A 16,000-nucleotide genomic window follows, 5' to 3' on the forward strand; every position below is an offset into this window, starting at 1 on the left:
ACATTGGATCCCTCATTGTCTATGACATGACATCACAAGGTGGAACACAGTGTTTTCTGTTTGGAGAACTCAGCCTGAATATGTAGGGCCTATGTATTACATATTTGATAAGGAAATAATGTTATAACATAGATCAGTGTATATATTTTACTCCCTACGTTGATGTTTTGCTCTGTAGATTTATAATATCGCTGGCAATAGCATGGACCCACCACCATCTACTCAGGTAATTACCAAAACACATTGACAAATAGTTATAATACCAGTTTTTATATGTTATGTTATGTATTAAATATTCAAAAAAAATAATATCCTGAACTTCACCGCACAACTTCATGGTATAATTTTACTGCAGGCCACAGTTTCGGGAGATACGGGAGCCACGTCTTTGATTATGTCCAGCACTGATTCTGAACCAAGGTTTGAACTGAAAGGACAAGTATTCCCCTCTGCCCCCCCACTCAGCTCAGACATGGCTATTCCAGATGTTTATACCTCAGATAAACTCAACTTTTAGTCTACGAAAGTGAGCTTCAGTCCAGTTCTGGCACATGCAAACCACATGCAAAACCATTATATAATGCCATAAGGGATACAAAAGTGTTTTTTTTTTATTTATTTTTTTTATAACTGTATTGTAATAGCTTTACCTCTATTATTTACCTCTTCTACAACAATGCAATACTTTTAGGCAACTGTGTAAATGTATTTTATATACATTTTCTACATAAGGCTTTTTACATAGACCTATCACACTGGCATGGTTACTGTTACATCTCAATATAGTATATTTGGAGATTGAGTTAATACAAAGGTCTTTTATATTATAGGTTACATGGACTGCTATGACAATAATGTAAAAAAAGATAAGAATGTATGTACGAATGTAAGATGCATCCTAGAGATACACCAATATATTGGTTGGCTGAGATATCAGGCCAATATTTGCACTTTTTAGTGAATTGGCTTTTGGCCTTAAATCTCAAGCACAGGACAATATTTTGATTTGACTAACCTGCTACTTGAAGAGTATGTGCAAATTTTATTTTGAACACTTTAATGCAAATAGATAACTGCTAAAATGTGACTACATAGCCATCTCGAAGGCTTGTGGTAAAATGGGGCTGTAGGTAATTTTGTTATAAATGAAAATGGCGTAATTTGGTGAAAATAATCAAAATCAGCCTCACATATTGGTCCAAAAATATCTGCAGAGTTTATCGGTCATGAAAAAATCATCAGTCCATTTCTACTTTGTCCCCCTTCCTTACGCCACCCTCCCATGTCTGTTGTCTTATTGTGTATTATATGTATTGTATAATAAGAAAATATATTGTTTACTGAATATTGTTTATCATGCTAATTATGAAGTAAAAAAAAACAACATTAAAATGAGTTACAAAATCTGTGTACACTAGATGCATTATTTTCTTTTAATTCAAACTGACTGCTGCTCCTGTTTAATTCCCTTGTTCACCAAAATAAATGAAATGTTTCTACAGAAAAGTTCATTAACCATTTTCTTTGAACTGTCGAAACTGTCACAGCCAGGGCAATGAATGACAAAAATATAAGTAGGCCCATCTTTCATGTATAGCCTTAGCAAATCTTCTGGAAAAAAAGTGTGTAAAATTAGTGTAGTAGAGGCAGTGAAACTTGATCATTAGTTTATCCTATGTGTATTAATTTGACGGTGCTTATGATTAGTCTTTCAGCATACTGTTTTCATTATGTGTTTTAAGAGCTTCCGCATCTTCATTTAGTTTTAACAAAATAGTTTGGACCATTTGAACAATATGAGCACCACTTGACGCCTTGAATCCCAACTTTGTAAACTTTGTCTTTTGAGAAGAGAGCATGGAGAGCCACAAGGGAGAGCGAATCGAGGAAACAAGGAGGCAAGTGAACAGAGATAGGGACTTGCAGGTCGTGACTTGGACTCGAGTCAGACTTGAGTCACTATTTTTAGGACTTGAGACTGGACTTGATAAAATAGACTAAGACTTGGGACTCGACTTGGATTTGAAGGTCAGTGACATGGAACTTGACTCGGACTTGAGGCCTGTGACTTGAGAAGAATTGAGAAGCACTTTTAAATCTGAATTTGTTTTATTCTGACTGTAATGATTCACACTAAGATCTTGTGAAGACATTTTAAAAATTGCATTTCTACAACTCTTAGACTGTATGAATACTCACATTCACATGTCAATATACTAACACTTTGTAAATAAAATGTATCTTAAAAGTGATGGTTTAAAGACTTGAAATGACTTGAAGCTCAAAGCAGAGGACTTGGACTTGGCTTTATTTGACTTGGGACTTGGCTTGGACTTGAGACTTACCTAACGACGACTTGGTCCTCCACCTCCACAAGTGAACATCAGAAATGAGACGCGGCCATGTGGGTATAGTTCCAGAAAGTTGCTTTTTAGCCTGGACATTATGACAATAACTATTTGTAGATTATGAGTCCTATGCTTTAATGCATTTGTTCAAATCACATAATAGTATAATAACTCTTGTAGGTTATTATAGTATATTTGTGGTCAATGATTTACTATATTTTCCCTTCTTTATTAGGCTACAACTTAAGTGAGGTGTGGTCTCGGTCAGTCTCCTGTGGCAGTAGTTTTGAAGCAGCGGGAACACACATTTTTCTTTTTCTTCCGTAGACTCGCGTGGCTTTGAGACTTGCACGAGTGAGTAACGATAATTCACGTAGTTGCTTATCATTTAAAAACAGCGTATTAAAATTGGGCGTAACTCAGTCTACAAGGCTACGACATATGATTACTAGTCGACATGTTGCTGATCTGCCTTCTTTTTACCATTGTAAGGTTTGGTGAGTATAACTTGTGTATTTATTAATATGTGATGTGTCACATGTTTACAAGCAGTTCTAGACGTATGTACTCACCACAACAAGAATATTCTAATCTAATCTAATCTAATTTACTAGACAGACAGCGGGTACATTTTCATGGCCAGTAAAAATTTGATAACTAAAATAGATAACTAAAAGACAATAATTAGATCTTTTTTTTCTTCTCCAGAATCTCATTAGCCTATCAAAACCTTTTCTCTTCTATTTTTACCATCTTGGCCTCATTAGTTTGGTCATTTTGCGTAATTTTCCTTGTCAAAACCTGCGTATGTGTGAATAATCAGAAAGAAATCAGATTACTGTTTACATAACATTTCAATAATCTGCTAACTTCTGAAATCAGATAATAATCAGATTTTTGGTGTGCTCATAAACTTCTCTCTCTCTCATGTGCCTCTGTTAATTTAAGAGTCTTAATTGGAGCTATATCTAAATATGCATGTTAATGAATTGAAGAATTTTTGATTTTGTTTAATAAAGGTTCATCTACCCTTACTGAGGAAGTGTGCTATGGGGCCAAGTACAATTTGCCAGCAAGTTTCACACCACCTCTCTACAATAAGACAATTACATGTACTCCGAAATTGGGAGATTCAAAGATTGTTGTCAACAATGGACAGGTATGTCATTTTGCAGAAGGAAATGGTTGATTACTGTGACCCACGACAGCTGCCACAGGGCATCATCAGTAAACACCAAGTTTCTAATCTGGACAGAGCTAAAGAATTATTGTTATATTTTTAGTCACTGGATCCTCGTTTTCAAGTTTCACAAGATGAAATTGAAATGGCAGATTTAACAGAACAAGACAATGAAACAGTGTTATCCACAGAGAAAGGAGACTCTGTAAAAGTCAATGTTAAAAGTGAGGTATAACTATCCTAGTCTAAAAATGTGTGGGCATGTATGTGTGTTGTGTTGCTACCATTTTACTTTTTTTCAGATTGTCGTAGCCCAGTGAAGAAGTTTTATGGATCTTCAATCATTTGGATCATACCGGATGAAGCTGAATATTTAGAGTTCTCTAAATATAATGTCTCAGATACCCCAGGCCACCCTATAGTCCTTTGGAATCGCACTGACCCCTCTTACAGCAGAGGAAATGCAAGCAGCAATGACTATGAGATCAAGAACATAACACAGCAAGACAGTGGATACTACAGGTTTAGGGGCTCCAAACATCAACTGCTAAAATGGGAGCAAATAGTAGTTGAAGGTAAGGCAGATTTTACAGGTCCTATATTACACAGAATTGACTCTTGTGAGCTTTAAGCCATGTTATTATGTTGATACCTCATCTAAAACATACCTGGAGTTGTGCTTTGTTTCATTCACACATGTTTGAGTTTATTATTACTCTGTCTCCATCTCCAAAGGTCAAAATGAGCTGTTCCTTGTGATATCATGAAATGGTTGTTTCAAGTTAACGACTGCATGTACATTTAGTTTAGATTGGCAATTCCAGGGCTGAAATTATCCAAGTGATACTAGTGAAGGTGTATGGCGTTTAAAAACACAACGGAACACCTCCTGCATCACCACATGACATCACAAGGTGAACCAGAGTTTGAGAGGAGAACTCAGCCTAAATATGCACGGTTTGCGTGTTAAATATGTGTGAATGAAACAAAATGTAACTTCAGGTATGTTTTTGATGAGGAAACAACATTATAACCGATCAGAAAATAGGGTAATATAAGCCATTTAACCAATAACAAATTATGCAGTTGGATTGTGTTTTTTTTAACAACTGACCCTTTTTCCACACAGAGCATGTTAAAAACTATACTTATGTGATGGGCAAAATGGTGTATATAGAGTTTCCTCTTGTAGTCATCATAAGTCAAGTTAGATTTACACATGTGGGTGCAGAAACCCACACAGTGTTAGAAAATGGTGGCAGAGTTCTCATAACAAACCAGTACCTTACTATTGACGATGCCACCTTTGAAGATGCTGGCACATATGAGTTTTTTGACAAGGAAGGCAACTTGATCCTGCACGTGGAGATAGTAATTAAAGAGGGTAGGTATTGGCTATGTTTTCTTTACGGTTTGGTTGCTATGGGTAATGACAGAAAATTAAGATGTTGACATTTTATTCTAGATGAAGAGCCTCTACATTGGTTTTTCATTGTTGCGTTGTGTGCCTTTGGAGCTGGATTCATGGGGTTAGGTGGCCATTTCTGCTGGAAAAAATATAAAAACAAAAGAAAAAGTTCTGATACTTCTGAGGAAGTGACCCCTGCAGTAATTTTCCAAGTAAGTATTATCAATGTGTTTTCAATCGCACTATAACAGCCTTTTTATTGTGTGATGTGACTATTCTCTTGCAGGCTTTAAAAGACAACTCAAACAGAGACCCAACTACTCTCTAGAGCCAGTGAGTTTGAAACAAAATGTTGTCTATATCCATATTTGTTCTTTTCACCCAGTCTTATGACCCCTTCACACTCACACTACTCAATATGTAGAATTGGTAAAATATATTTTTACAATGCTAATTTACAGAACCAAGAGTTAAAATAGCTTTATTACTGCAGTGTGTACCTTTAAACAGTGATTCTTTAGATTTATTAGTTTGCCTGTGTGTGGAATGCATACTGTTTATTTGTATTTTTGAGCAATACTTGCTCTTGGCATGTCCTCACAGTTACACAGTAACCACATATTCTCAACACCATTGGTCAGTCACTCATGTCATTCCAAGGTGTAAAAGCTGAGTGTTTTTATGTGCACAGCAAAGATAAGTTTTATGTAGATATGTTATATAGATAAGTAAGTCTATTATATGACCACGTGAACTATCTTTACAGGTCACAGTGCCAGGAGGATTGGCGCCTTGATCTTTCAGCTCAACCACTGCAGGAAACTATATAACTAACACTGAACCAGAACAGGAAGAAATGTGATGGATCTTATCAGACTAAATGTGAGAACTCAGCCACAGTATGTTTGCATTCTGTGCCTATAGGAATTTGTGCATGAATGGTAAGAGGTCACATTTTCCACCTTCAAGGCACTCAAAGCACTTTACAGCAAGGAACCACTCACCCATTCACACACTAGTGTACACAGACACTGTGGGCAAGGTGGGTTAAGTGTTTTGCCCAAGGACAGAACAACAGCATTTGTCTGTGGGAGCTGGAATCACACCAGCCAACCTGTGGGTCAGTGGATCTGACCACTTAACTTGTGATTTTTTTTTTTTTTTTTTTTTATGTCAAGAGCTGGAATTGAATCATCAACCTTCAGATCAGTGGGCAAATACTCTACCAACTGAGCTACTGCCACCCTGAATCAGTCCACACAGATTTTTTTATGTATTTGAGAGGGTGTTTTTTTTTTTTTTTTTTTTTTTTAATTAGACTGAGACATGATGACATCTCGAAATCTTGTTTTTTTTTTTATTTAACCAGATATCATTATTGTATTTACTATTTGCTTTATTGATTTGGTGTTAAATAGTTATCTCATATTATCGTTTGTATCCTAATAACACAGATTTTTTTTTGTACCCATGATTTTGTGCACAGTGCTGGGGCTTGAATGCGCATTAATTAAAGATCTTGCGCAGGTTCCTTTGTCTCCGCCCTCGAGTCATTTGGAGGTGTGGTCTCGACGAGCCTCGCCGCCCAACATCCGAACTATGCCCAGCCATGTTTGTTTTCCATTTTCCATATGATCCAAAGCCTGTTTCCCATCCATGAAAATATTATAATAAGATTATTTTACAGTAGTCATTTACAGTAGTCTGTCATTACTTTGCGCTTTGCACTTTTGAGAAACATCTGACCGAGTAGGCGTACCCTTTTTGGTAACTGGTCATGCTACTACCGCTCTACGTTCTTTTAACCCTTTGCACATTAGGTAAGTAAATTTTACATAACAGAACAGATTAAAAGCTTCATTTGGCAGATCTTGTACGCCTTAACCTTATCGTATATGTTTATGGTGAAACTGCTGAAGAATGAGTATCTAATCTACAATGACGGTAATTATACCCACATAAGAATTAACATACTAACCAAATATATGAAAATTTAAACATATAATGATATCGTCTGGACCTTTCTAGTTCCGAGGATATTTGTTATTTTTCATGGATGCCGATTGAGCCTCAACTCAATTATTTTCCATTGAAATTTCTTGGCGCAACAGTAAAAACGTGCGTTTTGCTGCCATCTGTTGTTCGATTTGTTTATTGAATTGAGAGTTAAAATAGGCCTGTCACGTTATGAAATTTTGCCGTGCGATACATTGGTGAAGACAGTACAGACGATAAACGATATTGAAACTATTCTAAAAATATGAGCCGCAAGAAATTATTAGAATGAAGCTCTTTAGTAGCTTAGTTATCTATAATGAGTCATAAAAAATATTTATTAGACTCATTGCAGATCATATCATAGAACGTAAAAATAACAAAAAGTTCCCGATTTGTACAAAGACAAAGTTCTCAAATAAACATTAAAATGTACTGTTCTAGCTATCGCGTACTGAATGACAAGTCAATATGGTAATTATCGTGACAGGCCTAGTAACATAATTACGTGACAATGATGAAGTTGCCTCTTGATTTTGTAAATACCTTATGCTTTGCTGAGGTGTGTGGTTGTTGGGCCTATCACAATAACAATTTTTATGATATACTGCAGAAGTACAGTAACCAAAGAGCAGATTTAACTCACAAAAATTACAATATTGTTAAGAAAGCATGAGCTACATTAAATAAATAGCCAAATGAAACTAATGTAATTAGTTTGCATCTGTAATGAGTTCAACCCTTTATGGCTTAACTTAAACCTTACCATATGTCAAAAAATGCATTTCCCAATAGTGCAAAGGAAATGTACACATGATAAATACTGACTCCAGAAAATATTGTTCCAGCTTGGATGATGAGATTTAAGACGCAAAAGGTTGAATTAATAACTGACTCTTTACAGATGCAAACCCCAAGCACTTAAGTGTTTCATTCTGCTGTTTATATATTGCAGTTGATGATTATTATTATTATTATTTTTATTATTTTTGTGGTTTAAATCAGCTCTTGGGTTGTTATATCAGTGAAAACTTACTTTCAGTATTATCGTTTATCGTCTCTATTGACTCCAGCAATATATCACACTTCATAATTTGTCACCTACATGAAATGCCAAAAATTCTATCACCAAATCAAAAACTATTATTATTATTATTATTATTATTATTATTATTGCTACAATACAGCATTATATAAGCACATTTGACCTTACTGTTTGTTGTTGTATAGTCTATATAACTGAAACTGTTTTTTGTCCAAATAAAGGTTCATCTTTGAGAGAGACCGTGTGCTATGGCTCAAAATACAGCTTGCGAGGTTTTCGATATCCCTTCAATATGACGGTTACATACACTCCAAAAGTCGGAAAGCCTAAGATTGTTGTCAAGAATGGAAAGGTAATTGATTTCCTTTAGGATTTTTCAGATTAGTATTCTTAAAGTAAACTCTCAAATCTTTTCAGGCAATTGATCCACGCTTCAGGATTTTTTGGAGTGGAGCAGAATTGATAGATGTAACTGAACAAGACAATGAAGCAGTTTTATCCAGTGAAACAATGCTCATCTCCTCTGTGGAACTGAGAGTCCAAAGTGAGACAACCGTCGCAGCAAATAGTGTTGTACGAAGGCCTATTTTGTTAATGAATATATATTTTTTTTAAATTTCAGATTGTCGTAAAGCTCGAAGGGCTGATTATGGATCTTCCATTTTTTGGGTACTGCCAAGTGCTGCTGAATATTTAGAGTTTTTAAAATATACTGGTTCAGGAATCCCAAGCTTGGTCAAACCCCAAGTTCTTTGGAATCGCACAGACCCATCCGAACTCAGCAGGGGCAGAATTAGAGGCAATGAGTATGAGATCAAGGACATCACACAGCAAGACAGCGGATACTACAGGTTCAGGGGTTCCAAAAATCAGCTGGTAAAATGGGAGCAGATAGTAATTGAACGTAAGGCAGACACTGTGAAGTAGAGATAGACCGATATATTAGTTGGGTCGATATTTGGACTTTTTAGCTTATCAGCATATTGTCCTTAAAGGTGCACTACACACAACTTTTTGGTTGGGTGTCCATCACCTGCGTGTTTCTATGGATATGTCAGTGCTCCACTTGGAATGTTCCGCAATATAACATTAAACACTTATACATTTCATTTATTAAATTACATGTGGTTTTATAACTCAAACATACCTAGAAAAACAGACATTCTGACTGTGAGAGGGGTTGCCTCTGCACAGATCTGACCTATAACTTGGTCTGGTTTGGTCTGCACGAAGATAGAAAGATTTAATACCATACTGTGAAACATTTCAGACAAAGCAATAACATGTCCATGGTGTAGCACAGGAGAAATTTGGTTTTGGGTGACCTGCACCCGTAAAGCTTTAGATAAATGCTGAAAACATGACTAGCTCTCATATAAGTTTGTGGTGAAAAAAGGCTATGGGTGAGTGTTTAATCAATTTAAGTTTCATAATTTGGCGGAGTAAATCAAACTCTGTCCAAAAATATCTGCGGAAAAAACCCATATCGGTCAATCTCTACTCTAAAGCACGTTGCAAAATGTATCAACAACTTCCTGAATTTTCTCTCTTTCTCACTCTCCAATTAGATCATGAAAAAAGCTATGACTTTGATGAAGGCCACATCACATTGGAATTTCCTCTAATGTTTACCCCAAGTCAAGTTAAGTTTACACGCTCCTACATTTCACAAACTATATCTGAGAATAACAACAGGTTCAGAATCATACAAGGATACTTTGAAATTAAAGATGCAACACCTAAAGATGCTGGCACGTATGATTTTCTCGACAAGAGTGGAAACCTAATGCTGCATGCAAGTGTACAAATAAGAGAAGGTAGGTTATGACTTACATAATGCTCAGTTTTGTTTCAAAGCATTAAAGGTGCATTGTGTAACTTTTCTGGTGGAGGGTCTGTCAAATGTTTTACTCCATGGAGATGTTAATACTTTGTCTGGAATGTTTCACAGTGTTATATTTAACCTTTCTATCTTCATGGAGACTAACCCAGACCAAGTTAAAGGTCAGCTCTGTGGAGAGACAACCCCGCTCACAGCAAGAATGCTTGTTTTTCAAGGTATTTTTCAGCTGTGAAACCACCTGTAATTGACTAAATGTAAGGTAGAGCCATAGACTGTATATATAAATGGATATAGTTAATGTGCTAGCCACTGCTTTCCAAATAGGAAGTTTGCATGTGGGCTCTTCCAGCTCCTTCTGACACTGCCTCCCACTGACTTGCATTGGAATATTGTCACTGCTCTCTGTAACTGCTGCAGTGAGCCTTGTCATTTTGGTCTTAAAATATTTGTATTAACCCACTCTACATGATCCTGGTGTTTTTTCTGATATTTTGTCCATTAAAAAAATTATATTCCTTATATCGAGACTGACTCCAAAGTCTCCCCTATAACCGTTAACATCGCAAGCTTCATTTGAGTGGGGCTGAACGCTATGGGTGACATCACACTTGCTTAGTCCACTTCTTTATACCATTTATCGGTAGACCTGTTTAATGTCATACTGTGGAACATTCCAGGAAGAGCAATGACATATCCATAGAAACAAACAGGTGACGGACTCCCAGCCAAAAAGTTACGTAGTGCAACTTTTAAGGTTTGTTTTACTTTTGCAGTGGAGAAGGAGTGGGCAAGCTATGTCAGTCTTGCTGCATTTTCCTTTGGAGGTATATTGTGCTGCTGCTGTGTGAAAAAGTGCTGCTGTAAAGAGAGCTCAAGTAAAACAGATGAGCCAGAAGACGAGGCCCCAGCATCGACTGCGTACCATAATGTAAGTATGTGTGTTTTCTACAAGTGCTCATATCTTCATGATTTATGTCTTTATGTCTTAATAATGACATATGACCAAATTTCAACAGGATCCACCTCATTCCACTCAGACAGCTAGCCCCCTTATCCCCAGAGAGCAAAGGGTCGTTATTCCAGATCTACCTGTAAGTTAAAAACAAGAATCTGTATTTATTTGCAATTTGCCTTATTATTGACCCTGTTTTGTTCTGTAGACATATAATGCACAAGGGAGACCCATGGACCCACCACCGCCCTATTCAGAGGTACACAGCAATACAGATAATACAGATTTACTCATTTTCATCATAATACACATAATGTTCTTTTCATTAGGTTCAGCTTCCTGCTTTAAAGGAAACATTTTTTGACCATTAAATAGAACAAATAATTTGTTTTGAATTGGTAATTGCTGTGGCAATGGTGCTCATTTTTCATCATCCTAAAACCCAAGGATATGTGGAAACCTTCAGTCAATATATTTTAATGTTTCTTGGTTTAAAATTCTTGAACTATTCCACTTCTAAAATAATTGTCAGTTGCAGCTCTATTTGTGCGTATTTCCTGTGTAGTAAATTGAATGGAAAATGCCTTCAGTATTTGATTTGGATTTTCTGGTAGTGTGTTTTGGAGCCTTCAGCCCCTCCAGTCCCAGCATACTCCAGTCTGCCAGACCCTCCTGTCTCTGAACCCACAGCCAGCCCCCCAGATCCACCTGTAAGTGGCACATAACACACTTTATAATCATAGAGCATTTTAGTGTTTAAAAAGATGATAAGATGAAAAGATTCAATAGCCAATATAGGATTAGACCCCAGACAATTATGAACAACTAAGCAATCAAATGAAAACATACAAATGGTATATATGGTATGGAGAAAACATATTAGCCTCCAGAAAAGTATTCACAGAAATATAGTTTACCACAACCTATTTTTTTTATTAACTATATTTGTTTTTACAGCAAACAAATGATGTTTCTCTGGCTGGTGTGATCACATCTCCACTTGATCAGGTATACTCAACCTGCTGTATCTATTACTGTTCTTTTAAAGGTGCATTGTGTAACTTTTCTGGTGGAGGGTCTGTCAAATACTTTTCTTCATGGAGATCTTACTGCTTTGTCTGGAATGTTTCACAGTATGGTATTAAATCTTTTTTATCTTTATAGAGACCAAACTAGACCAGAGTACAGGTCAAATCTGTAGAGAGGTGACCCTGCTCACAGTCAGCATGCCTGTTTTTCTAGTAATTTTTGAAACATAAAACCACCACATAAATGTAAAGTAGAGCTGTTTAATGTCATACTGTGGATTTTCCAGGCAGAGCAATAACAGATCCATAGAAACAAGCAGGTGACGGACCCCCAACAAAAAAGTTGCATACTGCACCTTTAAATAGAATTATTCATTTAAGTAATTTGGTGTGGTGTAGTTTTTACATGGTAAGTGCTGTTTTAAATATGCCCCACAGGTATCTACAACAGGAGCCACAGAACCCACCAGTTTCTCCTCACATAACTTTAATTTCACTTCTGTTGACTCAGAACCAACGTTTGAATTTAGTGGTACCGCCTTCTCCTCTGCTCCTCCTCTCAGCTCCGAAGGGACTACCTCTGCAGAATATAACTCAGACAAGCTCAACTTCTTGTCATAGAAATAAATGCAGAGGTGGAACGTAACAATGTAAAAGAAGTGAAGTACTGGACTTAAATATACATTTTAGGTATATGTATTTTACTTAAGTGCATTAAGTACATTTTACAGTGGAAACTTTTTACTTTTACTTCACTGCATTTGAGAGCAGATGTCTGTACTTTCTACTCCACTACATTTTTTGAACAGGACTGAAAAGTAATTTTTATTATAGTGTGAGATTGCTTTAAAGGCTGAGAATGATTTTTTTCATAATATGAGCAAAATCTTTATCAAAATCAATGCATTTGAAGCTTTATTAGATCTCAACCTCTATGCATAATACTTTACTTTTAATTCTTTTAAGTACCGTTAAGTTTTTAAACTAGTACTTTAATACTTTTACTTAAGTAGAGTATTTTTTTGCTGCTCCAATATCTGTACTTTTACTTAAGCAACAAAACTGAATACTCCTTTCTTCACTGAATAAATGTAAATGATATTCTGGAGAATTTAAGGGTCTCAAGTAAAGCCATATTCAGACTTATGTATTGTGTAGATGTATTGTGTGCAGTACATAAAAGGGCATTCTTTCCCACACAATCCCCAGGAATTTTGAATTTGTTTGACGTGCCTGATGTAACAGTTTGTTGTGCCTAGATGTTAGGGGTTTAACAAAAAAGATCATGGTAGCAGAGGAACATCACTGTATACCTTTGTGGTACATTTTCTAAAACAACTTCAATATTATTATGCACATATAACATTATAACGTCTGGTTTTCCATCTCAATTCTGTTACATGTTGTCTGTTACATTTATGAAAGTAACCTACTATACCGAAGTACTGTAAGGAAAGTTATTCTACTGTTATATTTTGATAATTTATTAATGAATGTAATAAAAATATGTTATGTAAACTAACATGAAGAAATAACAAATATCAAGCAGTATTGTCATAAACTAACCCCTTGCATCTTTTATTTTGTCTAAGTAGTCAAACTGTAGCTTCCAGCTGCTGAAAATAAATGTTGGAATCTGAAGTTTTGTTTTGAATATGATGTGTATTATTGATATTAAATACATTATACACACATGTTATCAGAGGGTATCTATGTTTCACACTTTTGGGGTTAGGAATCTTATTGTTATTTTACTGCAAATGCTTAAATCAGTGGTAAAACGTATAGCTCTCGTCTATAGGTCCAGTGGGAGGAGGGGTACAATGAAAGCAGAGTTTGCGCACTAAACACAACGCTTGTACGCCAGTGATAGCAGTGGTCTCGCCCAGTTCGTGTTTTTCTTGAAAGTATAACAACAATACACACTTTAATAACAACAATACACACTTTACTAACAGGCTTTTCTGTTTTTGGACAGCATTTACGACTCTACCTCGCGCTGTGCTTACTCGGATTTTGTAAGTTGCATCTGCATTCATACATTCACTGGCCACGGGAGACAGAGAAACAAACTGAAATAATGAGGTTGTAGTCTGATAATACCATCTATGAGTCTGATCACATAGAGCAGGGGTCTCCAACCTTTTCCCCCAGGTGAGCTACATTTACAAAACAAAAATTCCAAAGAGCTACTTATTTTAGCTGTCACAGGAAATAAAGTATATATAAGAGCCATGGCAAGACTTAGATGGGGTACGATTAGATAAAACATAAACCATTGTTTATTTATGAGTGCACAAAGTCAGACATCAAAATGATTGATTCACAATAATAATAATAGGCATTTAATTCATCATATTTGAGTTACTCAGGACAATACCTGTAATTCAGAAATCCCTTGGTGAGCTACTTGAAAGGGGGTGGAGAGCTACAGGTAGGTCCCGAGCTACAGGTTGGAGACCCCTGACATAGAGTATCTGTTATCCTACTTGTTTGCGAAGCGCCCTCTACGGCCATAGATGAAACTGCTGGTTTGTTGCCTATTTTAGGTGCACTGTGTAACGTTTTGGTTGGGGGTTTGTTTCTATGGATATGTCATTGCTCTGCTTGGGATGTTCCACAGTATGACATTAAACAGCTCTACCTTACATTTATTCAATTACAGGTGGTTTTGTAGCTCAAAAATACCTAGGCATTCAGACTGTGAGTCGGGTTGTCTCTCCACAAATCTGACTTGTAACTTGGTCTAATTTGGTCTCCATGAAAAAAGAAAGGTTCAGTACCATACTGTAAAAACATTCCAGACAAAACAATAACATCTCCACAGAGAAAAGCATTTGAAGGACCCTCCACCTGAAAAATTACACAACATATGTTTAAACTACTAGACCTATCCATGTGTCAAAATGATATTTACGTAAAAAGAAATGTAAGAAGTATTTTAAAATATTCTATTTTAAATTGGAAAAAGTTCTCAAAATGTTGCATATGCTGAAACACATGAATAGGCAATGCCTATTGTTGTTGTTTATGTTATGAACATTTCTATGATAAAGCCACACTAACTTGTGAGGTGGAAGATCTGCCACCTACTTATCTCCATGGAGAAGTTATTGTTTTGGCTGGAATGTTCCACAATATGGCATTAAACATATATCTTGCATTTTTGTGACATTCACTACAGAAACATCAAAAGAGCCCAAGTTTAAATGTCCTGCTTCTTTTTGTTGACATAGTCTGTTAGATACAAAAAAATATATATACATAGGCGATTTTACAGATATCTTAATTAGTGTTTGAGTAAAGTAGATCTCATTGAAAATTTGCCTCAAAATTTTAAAAAGTTTATCTTCAGAAAGTTTATCAAATTTCATTTGTTGGCGTTAAAGTTTAATAAATCAGACTTGGAATTAGATAATAAAAATCCTTCGCTCAGTCAAAATCTTGTTAAGTACAAGACTGAAAAGTTTGGTGTGTGTAGGTCCTACTTTAAGGGGTGATCCTCATGTCCCAATGGGAGAAAATGCATTTTGATCTAGCCTTTGAAGTTACAATGTCCCATATATTAAGTATATGGAAGTTACTCAGGCAAGTTGATTGAATTAAATATTAAAACATGTTTTTGTGCAACTGCTATAATTATTAAGCATATTCCTTTTTTCTTTGTACAGGCTCAGGATACATACATGTCTCTGTCTGCTATGGTGACATGTATATTCTGCCAAAGTCTTTAAACCCTCGTTCCTACAAAAGTGAGATTTTCTACACTCCTGCTGGGGGAGTCAAACGTATGGTTGTGAACAATGGAAAGGTATGTTACTGTTTAAAGAAACACTATGTAACTTCTCTGGTGGAAGGTCTACTACCTAACCTATATTCCCAAACTCTGAATCAAGTTTGTCAAGATTTGCAAGGGTTCTCAAAAGAAAAAGTTCACACTGCTTGAATTTTAACAAGGGGATAGCATGTTAATTGTTTCCATAAAAAATCTTATCATGATGACATTTCTATAACATCATTATAAAACATAAAACAATTATATTTTTTCTTCCATATTTACTGTTAATGTAGGGATCACTGGGAGAGAAAAGTTGTGCGCCACTGTGCACTTTGTCTGTCTCCACTAACTTATTATTGTTTTGCCTCAATCCATGTTTAGTAAGATATTTTTGCATTGTAAAAACAAAAATTAATGCAAGAC

General features: G+C 35.9%; 2 protein-coding genes and 1 long non-coding RNA gene across 7 annotated transcripts; all 3 read left to right on the top strand.

Annotated features, from left to right (window-relative positions):
- The first annotated feature begins 34 nt into the window (after positions 1-34).
- Positions 35-1,414, top strand: LOC129407594 (uncharacterized). Its single transcript, XR_008631620.1, has 2 exons — positions 35-226; positions 356-1,414. It is a non-coding gene; the product is annotated as an uncharacterized LOC129407594 (long non-coding RNA).
- Positions 1,415-2,691: 1,277 nt separating this feature from the next.
- LOC129407595 (uncharacterized) lies at positions 2,692-6,100 on the top strand. Its single transcript, XM_055149092.1, has 8 exons — positions 2,692-2,845; positions 3,368-3,507; positions 3,632-3,752; positions 3,831-4,103; positions 4,658-4,912; positions 4,994-5,148; positions 5,223-5,269; positions 5,703-6,100. The coding sequence occupies exons 1-7, from the start codon at positions 2,806-2,808 to the stop codon at positions 5,262-5,264; spliced, it is 1,026 nt and encodes a 341-aa protein (XP_055005067.1). The 5' UTR covers positions 2,692-2,805; the 3' UTR covers positions 5,265-5,269; positions 5,703-6,100.
- On the top strand, positions 5,748-13,440 carry LOC110160730 (uncharacterized). 5 transcript variants are annotated; one of them, XM_055149088.1, is made up of 12 exons: positions 5,748-5,818; positions 6,464-6,880; positions 8,198-8,328; positions 8,394-8,520; positions 8,599-8,880; positions 9,545-9,793; positions 10,593-10,747; positions 10,836-10,910; positions 10,980-11,030; positions 11,386-11,481; positions 11,729-11,779; positions 12,238-13,440. In XM_055149088.1, the coding sequence occupies exons 2-12, from the start codon at positions 6,832-6,834 to the stop codon at positions 12,418-12,420; spliced, it is 1,449 nt and encodes a 482-aa protein (XP_055005063.1). In that variant the 5' UTR covers positions 5,748-5,818; positions 6,464-6,831; the 3' UTR covers positions 12,421-13,440. The 5 variants fall into 5 exon arrangements, with proteins under 5 accessions (XP_055005063.1, XP_055005062.1, XP_055005066.1 ...); XM_055149087.1 differs by having other exon boundaries at positions 5,760-5,818; positions 6,115-6,880; XM_055149089.1 differs by having other exon boundaries at positions 5,802-5,818; positions 6,115-6,756.
- Positions 13,441-16,000: the final 2,560 nt, after the last annotated feature.

The sequence above is a fragment of the Boleophthalmus pectinirostris genome, unplaced genomic scaffold (assembly GCF_026225935.1).
Source record: "Boleophthalmus pectinirostris isolate CB_2022bp ecotype Guang Dong unplaced genomic scaffold, ASM2622593v1 HiC_scaffold_1240, whole genome shotgun sequence".
Classification (NCBI taxonomy): Eukaryota; Metazoa; Chordata; class Actinopteri; order Gobiiformes; family Gobiidae; genus Boleophthalmus; species Boleophthalmus pectinirostris.